Source organism: Electrophorus electricus, chromosome 2 (assembly GCF_013358815.1).
Source record: "Electrophorus electricus isolate fEleEle1 chromosome 2, fEleEle1.pri, whole genome shotgun sequence".
Taxonomy (NCBI): Eukaryota; Metazoa; Chordata; class Actinopteri; order Gymnotiformes; family Gymnotidae; genus Electrophorus; species Electrophorus electricus.
In genome coordinates, this window is record NC_049536.1 from 10934207 (window position 1) to 10952448 (window position 18242).

The 18242-nt window shown below is 39.0% G+C and overlaps 1 protein-coding gene across 6 annotated transcripts in view; it reads left to right on the forward strand.

Annotated features, from left to right (window-relative positions):
• Positions 1-4617: 4617 nt before the first annotated feature.
• The window catches only part of myrf (myelin regulatory factor), a 24055-nt gene continuing 10430 nt past the window's right edge, over positions 4618-18242 (forward strand). For 2 of the 6 annotated variants that reach the window (XM_035523833.1, XM_035523835.1), the window contains exons 1-8: positions 5775-5903; positions 14316-14406; positions 14797-15087; positions 15766-15827; positions 16704-16920; positions 17141-17241; positions 17345-17459; positions 18165-18242. The exon at positions 18165-18242 is cut by the window's right edge and continues 118 nt beyond it. In XM_035523833.1, the coding sequence (XP_035379726.1) occupies positions 5849-5903; positions 14316-14406; positions 14797-15087; positions 15766-15827; positions 16704-16920; positions 17141-17241; positions 17345-17459; positions 18165-18242 (1010 nt within the window). In that variant the 5' untranslated portion in view covers positions 5775-5848. Of the gene's footprint in view, positions 5293-5773; positions 5904-10742; positions 10788-14315; positions 14407-14796; positions 15088-15765; positions 15828-16703; positions 16921-17140; positions 17242-17344; positions 17460-18164 lie in introns of those variants that run through there. The other 4 variants (XM_035523834.1, XM_027033224.2, XM_035523838.1 and 1 more) reach the window with 4 other exon arrangements.

Consider the following 18242-nt stretch of genomic DNA (forward strand, 5'->3'; position numbering starts at 1 on the left):
AATAAACTTTAACCAGACCCCAGGAACTTCATCCTTACTACAACAGTAATCACAGACTTACAGGTGACCTGAACATTCCTGAGGAAAATCTTAGTGTGCTCTAGTGCATCCCAGTCATAATTATATATGCCTATTCCTGAATTGCTTACTGTACATATTGTTATGTACAGTATGCATATTATACACAGTATTGTATTTTAATATATATATATATATATATATATATATATATATATATATATATATATATATATACACACACACATATACATCATACACTGACACAAATCTTGGTTTTTACAAAGTTTACTGCCTCAGTTTTTTTAGATTCTTTCTTTTATTATGTTTATATGGTATAGTGAACTACAATTATAAACATTTCATACATTTTTAAAAACGTTTTATTGACAAATACTTCCAGTTTAAGCAAAGACTTAATATTTACAGTGTTGACCCTTGTTTTTTAAGACTTCTGTATTACCCCTTGGCATGCTGGACATCAGCTTCTGGGCAAAATCTTGACTGATGGCAACCCATTCTTGCCTGATCAGTGCTTGGAGTTGATCACATTTTCTGTGTTTTTGTTTGTCCACCCTCTTTTTGAGGATTGGCTACAGGTTCTCAATGGGATTGCGATCTGGGGAGTTTTCTGGCCATGGACCCAAAACTTCAATGTTTTCTTCACCGAGCCACTTGGTTATCACTTTTGCCTTCTGAAATGGTGCTCCATCATGCTGGCAAAAGCATTGTTCTTCAGCAAATTGCTCCTGGATTGTTGGGAGAAGTTGTTCTTGAAGGATGTTTTGATATAATTCCTTATTCATGACATTCTTCTTAGGCAAATGTTTGAGCAAATCCACTCCCTTTGTACTTGTACAATGACAATAAAGGCTATTCTATTCTATTCTATTCTATTCTATTCTATTCTATTCTATTCTATTCTATTTATTAACCTATTGCAGGAATAAGTTGCATAATAATCAATTACCATGTGGAGTATTTTATTGTCCCACTTAACATTCTTTAGTACAATTCTAAAGGTTCACTGTTAGTCAGTGTCATATCATAATGTATACTTCCAACTAGACTGTCATAATGTAACTACCAGTTTACTGACATTCTAATTAGAGGTGGCATGATACCAGTTTTTCTGGTACTGATCCAATACTGATATCTTGCATTTGAAGGTCACCTGGTATCAATACCAATCCAATGTTTTTCATTAAAAACCACTTTGGAGCTGTAGTTGTTTGGAATAATTGTGTTCTGTGAGATGTATATCTTATTTACAGATGTCATGCATGGATGTGACAGATAAATATAAATAAATTCTAAAACAACAAAAAAACCTTTGTTTACAAGACTAAAACATTGTTTCTTATATGGCCTTACAATTAGTGTCTCTGTGTGAGATAATATTTACTGCCTGGGTCATCAACTGGTCCTCAGCTTTACTGTACTCACCCTCAGCACACGCACGCACGACGGCGCACACATGCGCTCTCTCTCTCTCTCTCTCTCTCTCTCTCTCTCTCTCTCTCTCTCTCTCTCTCTCTCTCTCTCTCTCTCTCTCTCTCTCTCTCTGTCTATCTGGCTGTCTCTGCTCAATACGGCTGCCTTATTCACTTGTTCCTGAAATGTACAATATGGTTTTGCATTTTTCCCATTATTGAATGAAACTGTAATTCGACATCAACTAACCTCATAACCGTTCTTGTGAATTTCACCGGGAAATCGATGTTTACCCGCTACAGACCATACGCACACAGGTACTAAGCGAGCATACGGAGAAAGACTACCAGTACTAGGAATCTTATTACACTCGAGCTCTGCTTACACCAATAGAATTTTAATCTGATAATGTTTAGAAGATGGTTATTGATTGCAGTCAGAACGCCATCCTTTGTGTTAAAAAACAGATGAATAAACAAATCACCGTTGGTAGCGGATATAGCAATGAACCGTACAAAAACGCTTTTTTTTGTCTCGCTTAAATGCTCTCACTAGAAGGTAGGTCTATTCATCTGGGTTATCAAAATGATAGCAATGGAAAGGTCACATGTGCAAGTGCACGTATATTTGCATTTGAACATATAGAACAATAGTTTTTAATCGTTAATGGGAAGAAAACGATACAGTTAACATTTGCAGTATATAAACTGTGCAAATTAGCGAACTGTTATTATGTGACCTGCTAAAACTAACCTGGCTGTTATCACATGCTGATATGCTAATTTCAGGCGGTATTTGTGATGGTGTTGGATCGGTTTCATTATATCCGATCCAGCATTTTTGCTAATATGGGCCCGATTCCGAAACGTGATAAGAATTAGTGCCATCTCTAATCATAGCAATTAATTGCTACACAGACCATAACTGACTACATTTATGTCATTTAGCTAACACCTTTATCCAAAGCATCTTACAATTATGACTGAATATATCTTGAGCAACTGAGGGTTAAGGGTCTTGCTCAGATGAATAACAGTGACAATGTGGCAGTGGTGGGACTTGAACTGGCAACCTTCTGAATACTAGTTAAACACCTTAACCACACAGCTACCAAATGGAAATGTACAATCAGATAGATTACATAACTGAGTGTGATCACATTCCTCAAAGGGTTAAAACCTGAGAGTAACCAAATCACAGCCATCTTCAAAATCCCCCCCCCCCCCACACACCCCACACACACACATACACACAAGCATTGCATGCTCGCATTAACACAAATACACACGCTCTTTAATTGGTTGGAATGCAGAGTAAGATAAATGTGTCAGAATGTTGTGAGGAAGCACACCTGTTGAGTATGGCTGAGATATAGAAAAGAATTTGTGAGGTGCCCCTTTACATTGGTGAACACATGCCCAATGTCAACAACAAAATCAGACTGTGTACAATTACTGGATCATTTTGAATGAGCAATATAGAAGTACAAAATGAAATGTTTATAATTAAACAATCAGTTAATAATAAGTTAATCAATTACATTATATTACTTTTATTATACATCAAATAACTGTTTTGATACAACTTTATATATGTTGAAAGTTAGTAGACTGTCTGGCATGTAACTGTATAATATGCATTCTAACTGCAAATAAGAAGATGAAGTCTCAGCTAACCATTTAAAATAAGTGGTAGAGGCCACCCTTAATTATTGTATATAGCTAGAGGATCAAAGGGGTCAACCTCAGAGAAAGAATTGTATATTTTTTAGGTGGGAAAATAAAATACTCCACAGGGTAATTGATTATTATGCAACTTACTCTGACAAAAACATTTGTTTTTACACATAAACAAAGTAGTGCACTGTGTCAACGTGAAAAACTAAGAGTACAGCACTGTATGCACAAACACACATTAGATACACACACATACATACACACACACACGCGCACACACACACACACCACACACACACACACACACGCCCACACACACGCACACCCACACACATGCACACACCCACCCACACACACACACACACACACACACAGATGAAGTGCATTAAAATGGCCAGCTGTTTTACTGTCCTCTAAGGCCTCTGTTTCTCGTTCTCTTGCATGCGTTCTTTGAAACAATCTACACTGTGTCAAGGAAAGAACAAGTGTGTTGTTCAGGTCAAACAGAGGAAGGAGAGAGAGAGAGAGAGAGAGACAGAAAGAAAGAGAGAGAGAGAAAGAGAGATGCTCCAGCTGTGAGGATAAAGACAACAAAACAGCATCTCATGGGGGGTGAGGTGGGGAGAATAGGCACACAGCACTATTGTGCATGAAGAGGTTGCAGATAAAGAGAGGAGAAACAGATAATTCAGCTCATACAGTATTCACAGCAGGCATTACACCTCATCCATTCATAATTTCTCACCAAACTATGTTAGATTCACAATCAAATATACAGAACAAGAAATATACATTGTCAGTATGTTCAAGTTTGGTTTATTTGTCACATACATCGTCATATAACTCACAGTGAAATGGTATGCTACAGTCTTCAACTGATATGCTTTGATAGTGTACACATTCTCCTGTCTGTATAATGATAATAATAATAATAATAATAAATGTTTTTATCATTCATCATTATTATTGGTGTTGTAATCGTTACACAAATGCAGTGTACACAGTGCACAGGGAACTGTAAATTAAAGATTATCATAAGAACAAAAACTAATACTGTGTGCTAAAAAGATTAACATTTTGTACAGACATAAAAATGTAAGTATAGTGACAAAGGGATTTTAAGATTACTCTATTGTTTAACTGTGCTGCGTTTTTATGACCAATATAAGCCGTAGATTTGGGGAAGCCCTAGAGCACACAACACTAGCTCAGCCAAGGGAATATTGGGATATACGATTTTTAAAAGGCAGTAAAACGGAACCAAAGTACACTAAATTTAATATGGATTAATACATATTTTAGTCATGGAATACCTAATGTGTATCATAATTTGTATCTGCCAGTCGGCAACTTTTTTGTTTATTAAAAACAATGTTAACCAGGAAGCTAATGATGAATTTAGGCTAGTAGATACTGATCCATGTTCGACCTATTCACGTCGCAAAGTTCTGAAAAATCTTTACATTGGGCTTTCAGGGGAAATTCGACGCAGCGATTTTAAGTCACTGTGAGTCCCTGTCAAAACTGGATTCTAATGCTTCTGTCTCGCCTACTCCGCGCATCCTCGTTGCTTCCGTGATGTTCCTTTGAGGGGCCATCAAGTTACAGCCTAGAGTGCGCTCACAAAGTCTAGCACGAGGGAGCAAGCGAGTTGTAGGTACGTGACGCAAATTACTTAAGACGGGATTCTTACGTATCAGAATACTCCATGAATAATTATATAATGAAAAACTATTCTAAAGGTTATTTTTTAGTTGCTTGACTGAGAAAACAATTTCTATAAATGACGTTTTAATGACATTAGGCTTTTGGAACAACTGGAATATGTACACCTGACATCTCGACACTGAAGTTAACCTGCTGTTCTGAGGACGTTACAGAGAAGTCGGCTGCTTTATATTTGGGGAAAACACTGTACATAATTAAACAGCTGATTATAAGGGAAACGATCTTGAATAGAGAAGGTGTTATTTCACTTAAGGGATTTCTCAGTTAACTGTCCCTGAGGGATAGAGACTGTAGACGGATGAATGTTTGAGCCATTGCCGACCCCCGCCGCTTCCACGGGCCGGAGGGAACCGTACATGGAGTTTTTAATTGGGACACATTAGGATGGATGAAACGGTGGTTGATGAAACGGAAGCCTTGCAGAGATTTTTTGAAGGTAAGAGGTGTCCATTGATACGCGCTACATTTTTTAAAATGCACAAAATAGTGTTTAAGATATACGGGGGTATAAGATACAAAGGGGGAATTGTATCTTAATTGATCTCATAAGGATTAAACTCATTTGACGCTTTAATATTTTCGTTATTGTCATAGGTATTTTCATATTAGGTCTACTTGATTGTTTGATTTTCCTCTGAAACAAATGAATGTTTTTTTCATGTAGGCTACAAAAGGTCAAGATGTTCTAGACCCTCGTTTGAGGATAAATAGTTTTAGTTATATTCTAATTGGGCATGCTATAAATCATGATATTGATTATCAATGTTTTTGTTTTTGCATTTCTGTTAGACTCTTCATATTGCAACTTGAAATCAGGGCCATTGACTCTCAGACTCTGCTGACATTAAAGTGGTGGAGGGGGTTGCTACTAGGAGGCTAGGGGTGTTTGGAAGTTAGTGAGTGTGTGGGTTATTATTGGGTGGCTGGTGCTGGATGTGTCATGGGGGGATTTGGGGGGACTGGATTTGGACACTAAAAAATAGCCAAAGGAGATGAAAGCCAGGAAAAGGTTAGGGTGGATGTATTCTTGGAAGGATAAAGCCAAAGGTAAAGGTTAGAGCAGAGATGGGTAGCAGAAATAGAGAAATGTTTGGAGAGAGGGATCATAAAAGGTAGAAGAGAACGTTATGGTATAGGAATTCACACTCAAAAAAAGATAAATGGTGTGTGTGAGGCCAGGGCATAAGGTGAGAGATTTGTATTTAATGTTTTAAAGGAATAGATTCTAACAGAATAATGGACAGAGATATTTAAAATCAGCCACTAGTTATGGAGGACATCTAAATTATCGATATAGTACTTAGCTTCTTCCTTTCATGTTTTTAAATACTATGGCTACTTAACATCATAGCATGTGAGTATACACCACTAAACCTCTATGCTATTGTGAGTCATATACCCTTTCAATTAAGGCACAATTGTTAGTGTAATAAGTATAAAGATGATGATGTTGTGAATAAGGCACTAAGGGCACTTTTCAGTTGGACCTGCAACTCATCCCAGCTTCTAGCTCTTCTCCCACTCTTTTTTTTGCTGGGGGGTGGGGGGGCAGTAAATACAGACTACTCCATTGTTTTAACCCTTGACTGCAACATACAGATAAATCTTACTACCATGTGTTCAGATAAAGGGAATGATGTGATATTAGGCTTCTGGTTAGATTTAGGAGCTCTCCCAGAGGTGATGTGCTCAGAGTGCAGGTGTGGCAGGGGGCTTTTTGACAGTGAACTAGTGTAAACATCGTTGACTTGCACTGGCTCTGGGGTTCACTGCTGTCAAGTGCTGCTCTTGACTTTAACAGGAATTTCATGTGTTTACATTCCTCCATTGGGAGTGAGAGAGATGCGCTGATTCTGGACTCTGCTACAGCCCAATGGCAATCTCTGGAGGTCCAGCAGGGATTCTGCATATGTCTCCAGCACAGTGCTGTGTTGGCTGTGTTGTCAAGTGTATTGTAATATCTATTTGGTTTATTCTGACAGTTTTTGGAAAGCAATTACTTTAATAATGGCCTTAGCCAAGTTCATTTTTGTATTTGTGTATGTTACCAAAAAAAAAAGAAAAAAAGAAAAGCCATTCAGCAAATTGGGTTTTTCTGCCTTCAGTAGCTGGGATTGTATGTTTTAAGTTTTTCCAATGTGTGACGACATAACAAAAATTCACTGAATACAATATAATTATTTTGTATTAGTCAATTTCCTGACTTGTCATGGTTTGTCATTTATCTGTGTACAGTATGTTAAGGTTTTAGGGTAGAACTTTGCCAGTAAAGGGATTGCGTCTTATGCTTCACGTTGAAAATGACCAAACAAAGTAATATGGTCTGGCTAATGGAGAGATACACTATGTCATTTATATAATCACATCTCTTGTGATGTCATTTTTTTGGTTTATGGAACTCAGGTGCTTGCAAGCCACGTCATATTTGCAGACTCACCTAATTTTCCTGAGATAGAAAGTTTTCCTGGCCTTTTTTAAAGCTACAGTATGTTTTCCATATTCATGAATGTGCTTGTGTGTGTGTGTGTGTGTGTGTGTTTGGAGAGTGGGCTAGTGTTATTGGAAAGAACTCAGGACAGCCATTGTGGTGTTCCAGCACACAAAGGACAAAAGAAGAGGTGAAAGGCCATTTGTTGATAAAACTGATGTGACCCCTAGCTGAAAGAGTCTCCATCTCATTTCACTCAGTGTGAGAGATCACAATCATACCACTGAGCAAAGTTATTAGACTGTTTTTAATTACTTTTGAACAAATCAAGTCATTAAAAACATTCTCATAACTTTATCCAGTTATAGAATCCTTCAAGTGTTTGAAATGAAGCTTGATTACAGGCTTAAAATAAATGTTTAGTTGTTCAATTACTTTTAAAACTCAATTTAAAGACTTTAGAACTTTTCAGAATCCAAATGTTTAACTTGACTTTCAAGTGGTCAAAACCAGCTCAATTGTTCTGACTAGTAAGAAGACCTAATAATAAGTCAGAAATATTATAGATGTGTCATCATTAAACTCCACACTTGGATACTAATAGTAGCCTGGGTTCCTATGTGGAGCATACCAAATATTTTAGCTTTTAAAACTTTGGAAATCCATATAGCAATTTTGATAATTACATGTATCTGTTGTTAGACTAACTTATTGTAAGGTATATATACATATCTTGAAAATATGTTTATATGTCCTTTCACAAAGATTCTCTACTCCAGTCACTGTGTTCATATTATTTTCACAATTTATTCTTTGCATGTGCTTCATATAATACTTATGTAATCAGTTGTATTGATTATTTTATTTACTCGCCTAATGAGGCTTAGATCCAGACTTGATTCCCAACAAAATTATTCTTCACTGAATCCTTTCATTGCTTAATTGAAAACTAGACACATGATAAACAAACAGTGAAAATAAGTTATATGAATAGGCATTTCTAGAGACAGGACAAAATTATTATAATGGAGTCAGTACTTTTGGAAGGACTGACTTGATATTGAGTTTAGTTGGTGAGGTGTGTAGAATCACTTTATGGTCCACTTTAGCAGGTATCTGTCTGGTGACTCTACACTTAAAATACAAACAGTACCTGCCGAATGATGCAACTAGGCAAGTAGCCACAAATAATAAGAGGAGAGAACATATGAAAGTCAAACGTATAATCATTTTGTGCTCTAGTAGAGTGCTAACTTTTACTTATATATGTAGCAACAAATCCTTTGTCTTGCACACTGGATGAATGCACCTTGCCGAGAATACATGATGCATTCACATCTCAGTAAAGAGTGATTTTAAGAGGCTTATTGGGTTATGTATACTCTCACCCTAATGGACTGGGCCATTCCTGGCATTCCTTGGTGACCTTTGAGAAACAGAACGAGGTGAGAGTAATGGTTTTCTCTCTATCCACTTTGGCTTTTTAGTCCTTGCCTCGGTCAGACTCCATTAGAGTGACAGTGTGCAGACAATGTGAGGGCGATAGATAACAGACTCAAACACACATAAACATACGTATGCATGTAGCTATGAAAACACACACAAACATATTCGTGCACACATTCATGCAAAATCCAGACGTATTTATACACACTACTGAAACACAAACACTAACTAAAACACACACTATCTGAAAACACACATGCAGGAGCAAAGGAGCAAACATACAGCATGGAGTATGAAACGATAGCAGAGTAGATCAGTCAACAGTGCAGTGTGGGAGTCAATGTTTTGGATGGGGGCCCATCTGTGTGCTTTATATCACTGTTTAACATTAGTCTGGAGAGAATCACCTCGTCAACACTCTGCCTGGAGCCCAACTGGACTGTTCGTCCTTCACAGAGAGAGTGCTTTCTGACTTCATTTTGAAGCACTGAAATAACGATATCTCCAGTGGCAGGGCCAGTTCTAAGGTTAGGCAACATTGGTAACTCTACAACTATATTTCTGTGTGGACCTACCAAAAATGATTTAGCACATGCAATCATGGAAATGTCAGCAGCAAAGAACCACATATATCCTTCATTTCTAATATCTCAACATGCCAAATTCCAAGACAGCTTTCCAGTTACCAGCTGTGATTTGTACTTATGCAGTCCACTCCTCAGTCTGTCTGAAATGGTTTAACAGCAGCTTTGCAAGGGGTCAAGAATCTCTTGCATGAGTCTGTCCTGCATTAATAGGGCCACTTTTATGGAAGAACTTAAACCTCTTAGTTTATGGGCTTTCACCCTGTCCTGATAAGTCATGGTGTGCTGCTGGAGTGAGGGCACAGGTGGCTGCCAGGGATGGGGGGCGGTGGTAAGCAGACTCAGCAGGGCTGGCGGCTACAGCAGCTTCACGTTCTCCTGCTCCTCTAACAGTGTAGTGCCATCACTGGAATGCATTGTTTTTGACCAGCCATGCATATAACTTGCAACCAGCCCGTGTTAGTCTGAAAACAGTGGGTGCTGACTTCATGTTTTCAGGTGGTACTACTACTGTCTTCATGTTTGCTGTTTGTTTTGCTTTAGCATATGTTCACCTATGTACCCTAATCAAGTTTATGCTCTAATGACATTTCCTTACATGCAGCTCAATAGAGTAGTTAATTCTGTCATTAGGGCTATTATATAGTGATTAGCTTAGAACATGTTTTTTTTGTTGTTGATGTTTTTCAGGAAGAGAGGGTCTCCTACAGATGTAGGGTGTAGAGGGGCTGAAATCATAATCATATGTTGTTTGCCATAACTACTAACCTGAGCTGAGTCTGAGCATATTCAGAGGCACTGGACTGAGCATGAGGAATGAGAGGTTGGCGGTCGTGATGTATAAAATGTGGCTCTTGGAGTAATTGGGTCATTTCTTGTATACTCCTTCTTTTATTCTCTAACTCATTCATACATTCTTTTCTTCTTTTTCTCAGACCTTTTCCCATTGTTTCTTCATCTGTCCAGTTGGTTGATGTTTGTACCTCCCCTTACACTTTAACCTTTAATGCACACCCCTGCAGTCTATGTGTAGGTAAGCTGCTCAGGTCTGGTGGACTCAGTGTTGGTGGGAGATGTGTGGGGTAGCCTGGTACAGCCCTGTCTTATGACTGGGACATAATCCACCATTACAATACACACACACATGCACGCTCGTGCGCACACACACACACACAAACACACGCATGCATGCGCACACGCACACACACACACACACACAACACACACACACACTCACACACACAAATACACACAAAAAAAGGAATGTAACCTCAAATCCTAGCAATGATGTCTGACATGGAATGATCTGTGAAATGTTTTTGAGTGATGAGTGTGGATGTGTGCATGGGTGTGCGTGGGTGTGTATGGGTGTGTTTGTGTGTGTGCACATGTGTGTGAATCACATGCCAGCTCATCTTCAGCTCTAGTTCTGTGGTGACTGAGAAGACCTTGCTATGCTGTGGCTACAAGCAGGTACTAATGATTTGTAACTCCTCCATCCTCTGTCTCATGTTCTCTCTCTTTCTGTGATGTTTTAATTTACTCTCTTTGTGCACCATATGAGAATGGAGATCAGTGATGGTGCAGTATTTTCAATTTTCTTTTTGAAAAATCATGTTTGATGTGAAAGATTCTGCTACTGTCTTAGATTCACAGTGTGTATTAAAAACTTCTGTATCCAGTGTGCACATTATTATTATTTGTGTGTGTGTGTGTGTGTGTGTGTGTGTGTGTCCAAGAAAAAATCGCATGCTGGGAAGTTTTAAGTGTTTACTGTTTGATAATGGTATGGACTTTGCTCGATCGTTTGGTTGTCAGGTGTGAATTAGAGTTTAATATTTAACACACTTACACTCATATGCACACACACACACACACACACACACACACACACACACACACACACACACACACACACACACTGTAATAGTGTATTCATTTAGGTTTTCTTTAGAGGATGAGTCTCTTCTTATCCTTAGTAACCAGCATGAAATCTTTTTTGTATTTTAATTTTTAAACTGAGGTTTGGATCTTGTCTACATTTTCTCATGGAGATCAGTATAATGTACCCACAGTGTCAGAATGTTCTTGTCTTTCTATCATAGTTAATGTACACAGAGAGTAAAACAGCACACACACACACACACACACACACACACACACACACACACACACACACACACACAATTATTTTCTTTCACAGCTGTTTGCTTATTCTCCCATTTTCAATGCCTTTTTGAGGGCAAAGGGGATGTGTGCTTAGTCAGAATAAGTCACACTAGCCACACTATCCACATTATCCAAAATGGAATGAAACCAACAAACAACAACAACAAAAAATAGAGACAGTTAAAGTATGGAAACAAGGAGCTATGGGAAGTGTGGATGTGTACAGGAAGTGAAGGAGGGAGTAAAGGAAGAGAATTTATATAGAGTGGAGGGGAAGAATATATGTCTTTGTATGTTGTTGACTAAGAATAATGAGGTCTATGGGGAGCATCACAATCTACTCTCCCTGGCATATGAATGCAGTGCAATATGCTTGATTTATGGAAGATTTAACAGACTATGTACCAGTAAATATAGTAGAAATGTAAAAGTACTAAATGAGTTTTTCCTCCTCAGGTTAACAGGCATGGCCACCATAGTGTTATAACATTACTTACTTACAGTTATGCCGGACAATACAAAAGCCATTTATTCTAAGTGAGTTTTATGAGGATCTATCTCAGTTTTCCCCATCACACACATACACCCTCAAACACACAGACACATACAACCCCCTCCCCCCCCACATACACACACCAGCTCTGTTACTATTTATCTTGTGTTGTTATCCAGAAGACAACTCCAGCATTGAGGTGGAGTCCTGCTCCCCACCCCCAGTCAACCTCCAGCCCAGCAGAGAAAAGGCCTGTGTGTGTGTGTGTGTGTGTGTGTGTGTGTGTGTGTGTGTGTGTGTGTGTGTGTGTGTGTGTGTGTGTGTGTGTGTGTGTGTGTCTGTGAGTGTGTGTATATGGATGCGCAGCATGAGGGCCACATTCACAATCAGACCTCTGTCTGTACAGCACCACAGCTGGACACAGCCCCCTTCAGCCGAACACAGTCCCATTAACTCAAACACTAATTAAATATCTTTAGCTCCAGACTTTTGCTGGCTTACTCTTAAGTACAGAGACGGCTTGAGTTAAGGTGTGACTAATAACTAACTGATTTGATCAAAGCCTTTCACGTTATAATTTTTAAATGGTACTCCATGTGTCAAGATTAGTTGATTATTTCGTTTTTGCATATACTCAGTGTTCTTTCAGAACATTCTTGCTAATCATCCTCTATAGATGTTTGCCAATTAATTATTTTGATTCTTTTTCAGTTTTTTGCTTTCCAATCACCTTTTTTTCTTTGTCTCCTTCACCCCACCCTCTTCTGGACTCCCCACCCCCAACCCCACCCCAGTTCACTGGCTTCTTCCGTTATCAGTACTGCCAGCCCAGATTTACTAGTACTGTTGGCTGGGGTGAACATCTGGGTCTTATTAACGAGCAGCCATCCCTCTCCTGCCCTCTCAAACCCTTGGCATATGTTTAGCGCTGTTACCCAGTGCACATTCTCCGTTATATTCTCATTACTTATTTCGGTATGGGAACTTTAATTATTTTCAGAAGAAAAGCAATTTCTGAGAAGGCAGCTAAGAATAACCTATAAGCAGCTGTCAAATGCCCATGATGGCTCCACTTGTTCTTAACGCATTTCTTTCCACTTTGTGTTTGGGTCATTTTTGGTTGAATTAGTTGTTTTTTATTGAATATGAAAGGTTTTGGTTGAATATGAGTCGTTATGACATGCTGATGTTGGGAGGGGAGATGCAGGCTTTGGATCTTAGCCTTGACCCAGACCAGACAAGGTGAATAACTTGTGAAACTGCATTTAAGGCATAAGATGAGAGGGCAAGGAGAGAGAAAGAAAGACAAAATGAGGCTTTTCCTAACACTAACACTGAAATTCTTTGCATACCAAGCTGGGTAGCAGCTTAATCTATCAGAGAAGAGAGTGCTGGGGTTTAGGGGATGCCTGCCCACCCACTCCATCCCTCCCCCTGACCTTCTGCCTAACCTCACTCCCTTTCCCCCTTCCTCCATCACTCCTCTACCACCCTCACCATCGCTGTCCCATTGCCTTGGATTTTCTGTTAAGATCACATTTGAGTTTCACATTTCTTTATTTGCTGATTTTTGCATATCTTTGATAAATGGGAAACTGACATAAATGATGTGGATAGGGAATATTTCATCTGTTTTATCGCTTGATTGACTTGTGAGCCACAGACTTAAAATGTGTGTTGAAATTGTGTGTCATGTGTTGGGGATTTGGGGAGATTTTGTAGAGGCAGTAGAAGGAGAGAATGAGAGGGAGAGCAATTGTTTTTCTTTAAACCAAAGCAGTAAGAGAAAATGAAGAGGGCATGAGCACAGTATCAACAAGGCACCATCAATGATAAGGTTCATGAAGGTTCATAGGTCTAACTTTGTCAATGACACTGTGGTCAACAGAGTCAGCAGCACCCATATCCAATACAGGTGATTCAGCCATCTATGCCATCCTATCCCCACTAAGCTTGGGCAAAATGCTGCTATAAGTTCATATATGGTTGGACAATTCTCATAACACAGGACAAAGATAGAACACAAAAAGTTTAGAAAATCTTATTCTAAATAAGCAAAATCTATAATTAAAATGATCACATTCATTTTTTTAAATTATTAAATAATCCTAATTAGAAATGATTAGTTTCAGTCCTTTGGCAAGAATGACTAAATTAGGTAATATCCAACAAGAGCTTGTTAAATGGAAACATGTTTAATTAGCTCTCTGTCTGCCACCATTAGTGAGTATGAATAATCACAATTAACAATCACAAGATTATTATCTTTAATTTTACATAGTTGAAAATGTATAGCTTGACGATGTTTCCTCTCCCGGCTCCTGTCTTATCGTCTACAGGTCATGATATTAACAGCTCTTTGGAGCCAGCAAACATTGACACCAGTATACTGGAGGAGTATATCAGCAAAGAGGACGACAGCACAGACATGTGAGAGACTCAGGCAGTGCTTATTCACAGACACATGCACACACACACACACACACACACACACACACACACACATACACACAAACAAAGAGAGAGAGAGAGAGAGAAAGAGAGAGAGAGAGAGAGAGAGAGAGAGAGAGAGAGAGAGAGAGAGAGAAAGAGAAAAGACACATAAAGTAGGCTGACACATAAAAATGATCCACTTTAATCATACAGTGCCCTTACACATGTTTTTGTACAAGGCTATAAACCCCCTGTATAAACACACACTATGGCTGACATAGTGTGTGTTCATTTACTTTGACATCACATCGTGAAGTATCTTTTGGCTTGTTTTCACAATGATTGTGTGGGCATGTTTAAAATTGTTTCTTTCAAACTCCTTTGCAGCTGTTTTTCAGAGGTCCATAGCGCTCCGGGGCCTAACTACTCCTCCCCCCAGCCCAGCTCGTCCTCATCTGGGGGGGTGGTGTGTGGTGTGAGCCCCCCCATTCCACACCGCCAGGGTGCTGCCCAGTCCCTGCCCCCACCCTGTCAGAACCCCTACCCTCCACCACCGCTGCTCAGCCTTCTCAGGCACAACCACCCGTGCCTGGGCCAGCAGAGCCAGGGCCCTCCGCATCATCAACAGGTCCCACAGCCTCACATCAAGCAAGAGCACTGCGGTCACTACGCCCCTGGGTGAGAGAGACAGAATGAGAATAAAAGGGAGATTGAGGTTGACAGCAAAAGCGTGGGATTTAATCAATGGTTAATAAGGAGAACAATGACACAAAGACAGATAAGCACACTCAAGTACAGAGAGGTTATTTTGAGGCTTTGTTTCCACTGATTACTGACTATAGATTGTGCAAACATGATGAAAAAAGCTTGCTTGTATCCTAGTTGTTTCCTGTGTTGCCATGGAGAAATAGTGCATTTCTGATGTATATGGATTAGTAAGTGTAGCTTTTTCAATGACAGAGCCAGACCTCAGTGGTTGCTCACTCTACTGGCCCTGCCTCCTATAATATGAATCACCTAATTTGCTAAATGAACTGACCTAAACTTCAGCAAACAACACTCAGAAAAATCATAGACAGGGAACGAAGGGAGTCAACCATGAGCAATCGGTGAAGGATAAGACAAATGGATATCTGTGCTGATAACCTGTTATGAATTATGGCTTTGCATGACATGTATTTTCGCAATCATTAATTGGATTTTGAAACATAGGAAAAAAAATGAGACCAGCAGGTGTTGTTACAGCAATGAAATTTATTATTAGATTTCCACTTTATTGCTCTGGAAAATGCACATTTCAGAGATCCTCCTGAAATATCTAAAACTTTGTGCCTTACAAGCTCTTTTTTATTACAGAACATTACCAGAGTCTCCACCTGACTCTAGTTCCGAACCCTACTCCCCCCAACAAGTGAATGGTAAGTTCCATCTACTGAAGGGATTTTCTTATAGAGCATTAAAAGAGGCTGTGTCTATTAGGCTAACAAGTATTACAGTCTATTGTGAGCTGTGTATCCCACCACTGCTTGCATTTTTATTGTAATTTGCAAAAATAGCTACCAGTTACTTAATTTCGATTGCACTTAATTTTGATTGCATCGAATTGATGAAAAAAGGAATGGTATTATACAGGTATAATAAAGGACTGGTGTAGCTATGAAATTGGTGCAGCTAATAAATTCATAACTCAGTGTAACAGCTGTGGTGTAACATTACCAATGAAAGAAGAAGGGTAGTTGCCTGCTCAGATTGATCACATTGATTACAATAAAATAACAGATATTCATCTGATTTGCATAGAACATTCTGTGAAGATAAAGAACAAAGATAAGTGAGAGGGAAGGAGAGATCAAAGTGTAAATTTGATAGTCTGAATATAGAGTTGATTTCACAGAGCAAGAGACAGGACTGTGCTGCATAAATTTAGTATTTATATACTTTTTCATCTTTTAAATTATGTTAAATGTGTTTTTTTTTTACTTCATTAATTAGGTTATGTAATATAAATGTACAATCCACCTAGTCAAACATATTTGTGCTGCTCCCCACACACCTGTGTTGGTCTTTCCCACCAAGGAGAAAGGTGTGGAACATTTTAATCTGATTGGCAGAAATCCATTTTAACAGTGCAATATACCAAGTCTGGATTCAGACTTAATTGATGGCTTAACTGTTAAAAATGACTTCAGAGAGTAAACATAATTTAAAGTATTCATCTATTTTATATAGAGATTAAAAAACATAGACTGTATGAATTTCCAGCATATATTAATGTGTCTCTCTCCCTCCAACAGACTCACACATGCTCCGAACAATGACACCTGAGAATATGTGTCACATGACCAGCCCGCCACCCCTGCCCCCTCATGGGCACTATACCAGCATGCATAGGGACATGTACCTGAAACCAGAGCCCATGATCTCACAGTACCCAGTTGGTCCAGCCAGCAGCGGGGGTGGAGACATGACACAGAGTCAGATGCTCCATCAGCTGTTACAGCACCCACAAGAGTGAGAAATAGTGACACAGAGGAAATAAAAGTGACATACAAATGAAAGAATTTCATTGGTTGTGCTGGATTGAACTGTAAACATTAGTTTAATGTTTGCTTGCATTATAAAATATATGTATGTTAATAAGAAATTAAATAATTAACCACTTTGTGTGTGTGTGTGTGTGTGTGTGTGTGTGTGTGTGTGTGTGTGTGTGTGTGTGTTTGTGTGTGTGTAGTGGTATTCCTGTTCATCAAGCAAAGAAGAGGAAGCACTCAGATTCTCCTAATAGCAGTCTAAATGCTCAAATACTCAGTGGAATTATTAAACAAGAGCCAGGTACACATATTCATATCCACACAAGCATAAACCAACTTTCCACGTGTTATTATAAACTTGTAATTCAACGTGTAAGTTGTATTGTTTGGCTGTTGTGTTATAGGTTTGATGCAAGATGCTGAGAGCTCATATTTGGACCCAAATTACCAGTGTATAAAATGGCAGCCACACCAGCAGAACAAATGGACCCCATTATACGATGCTAGTGGCAAAGAAATGTTGGTGATATTTCTGCTTTTTAAAAATGTAACACCATGACCTCATATGTGCTTTGGGAAGTAGATATATTAACACATGGTGAAATGAAGAGACAGGAAGACAGAAAGAAGAACAGGCATATGTACGTAATGGGTTTATATTAGATAGATGAATTTAATGGGGTGTAGGGAGGTATCAGGCAATACTAAAGGCAACACTGTGAGAGTGAGACACACACACACACCCACCCACACACACACACACACACACACACACACACACACACACACAGAGAAAGAGAGAGAGGATGGAGGGGTCTGGGAATTCCAATGAGGTGAGTTGTGTGTAGGAGTGAATGTAAGAGTTTCGGTTGACTAGAGAAAGGGGGAGCAGCGGAGAAGAGTAAAAAGAGGGGGAAAAGAGAAGAGAGATGCAACAAGAAACTGCCTTACATATATCAACATGCTAAAACAAATTAAGAAAAAAAACAAAACTCCAGTAACATGTATACATGTAAGAATCTTTGAATGGCATTACTGTACCAGTCATGGGTACGGTAAGAAAGTAAGCAGGCTAAATAAATGGCAGAACTTGAATGGTGGAGGGAAAATTCCTATTTTGATTAGATAAAGTGCCTTTTTGCTGACCTTTTTCTCTCTTGGTCATACACATCCATCTTTTTCTGTCTGTCACTCACTCTCTATTATCTCTCTCTCTCTTCTCAGCCCCATGCCCACTTACAGGGTGGATGCTGACAAGGGCTTTAATTTCTCTTTGGCGGATGATGCATTCGTGTGTCAAAA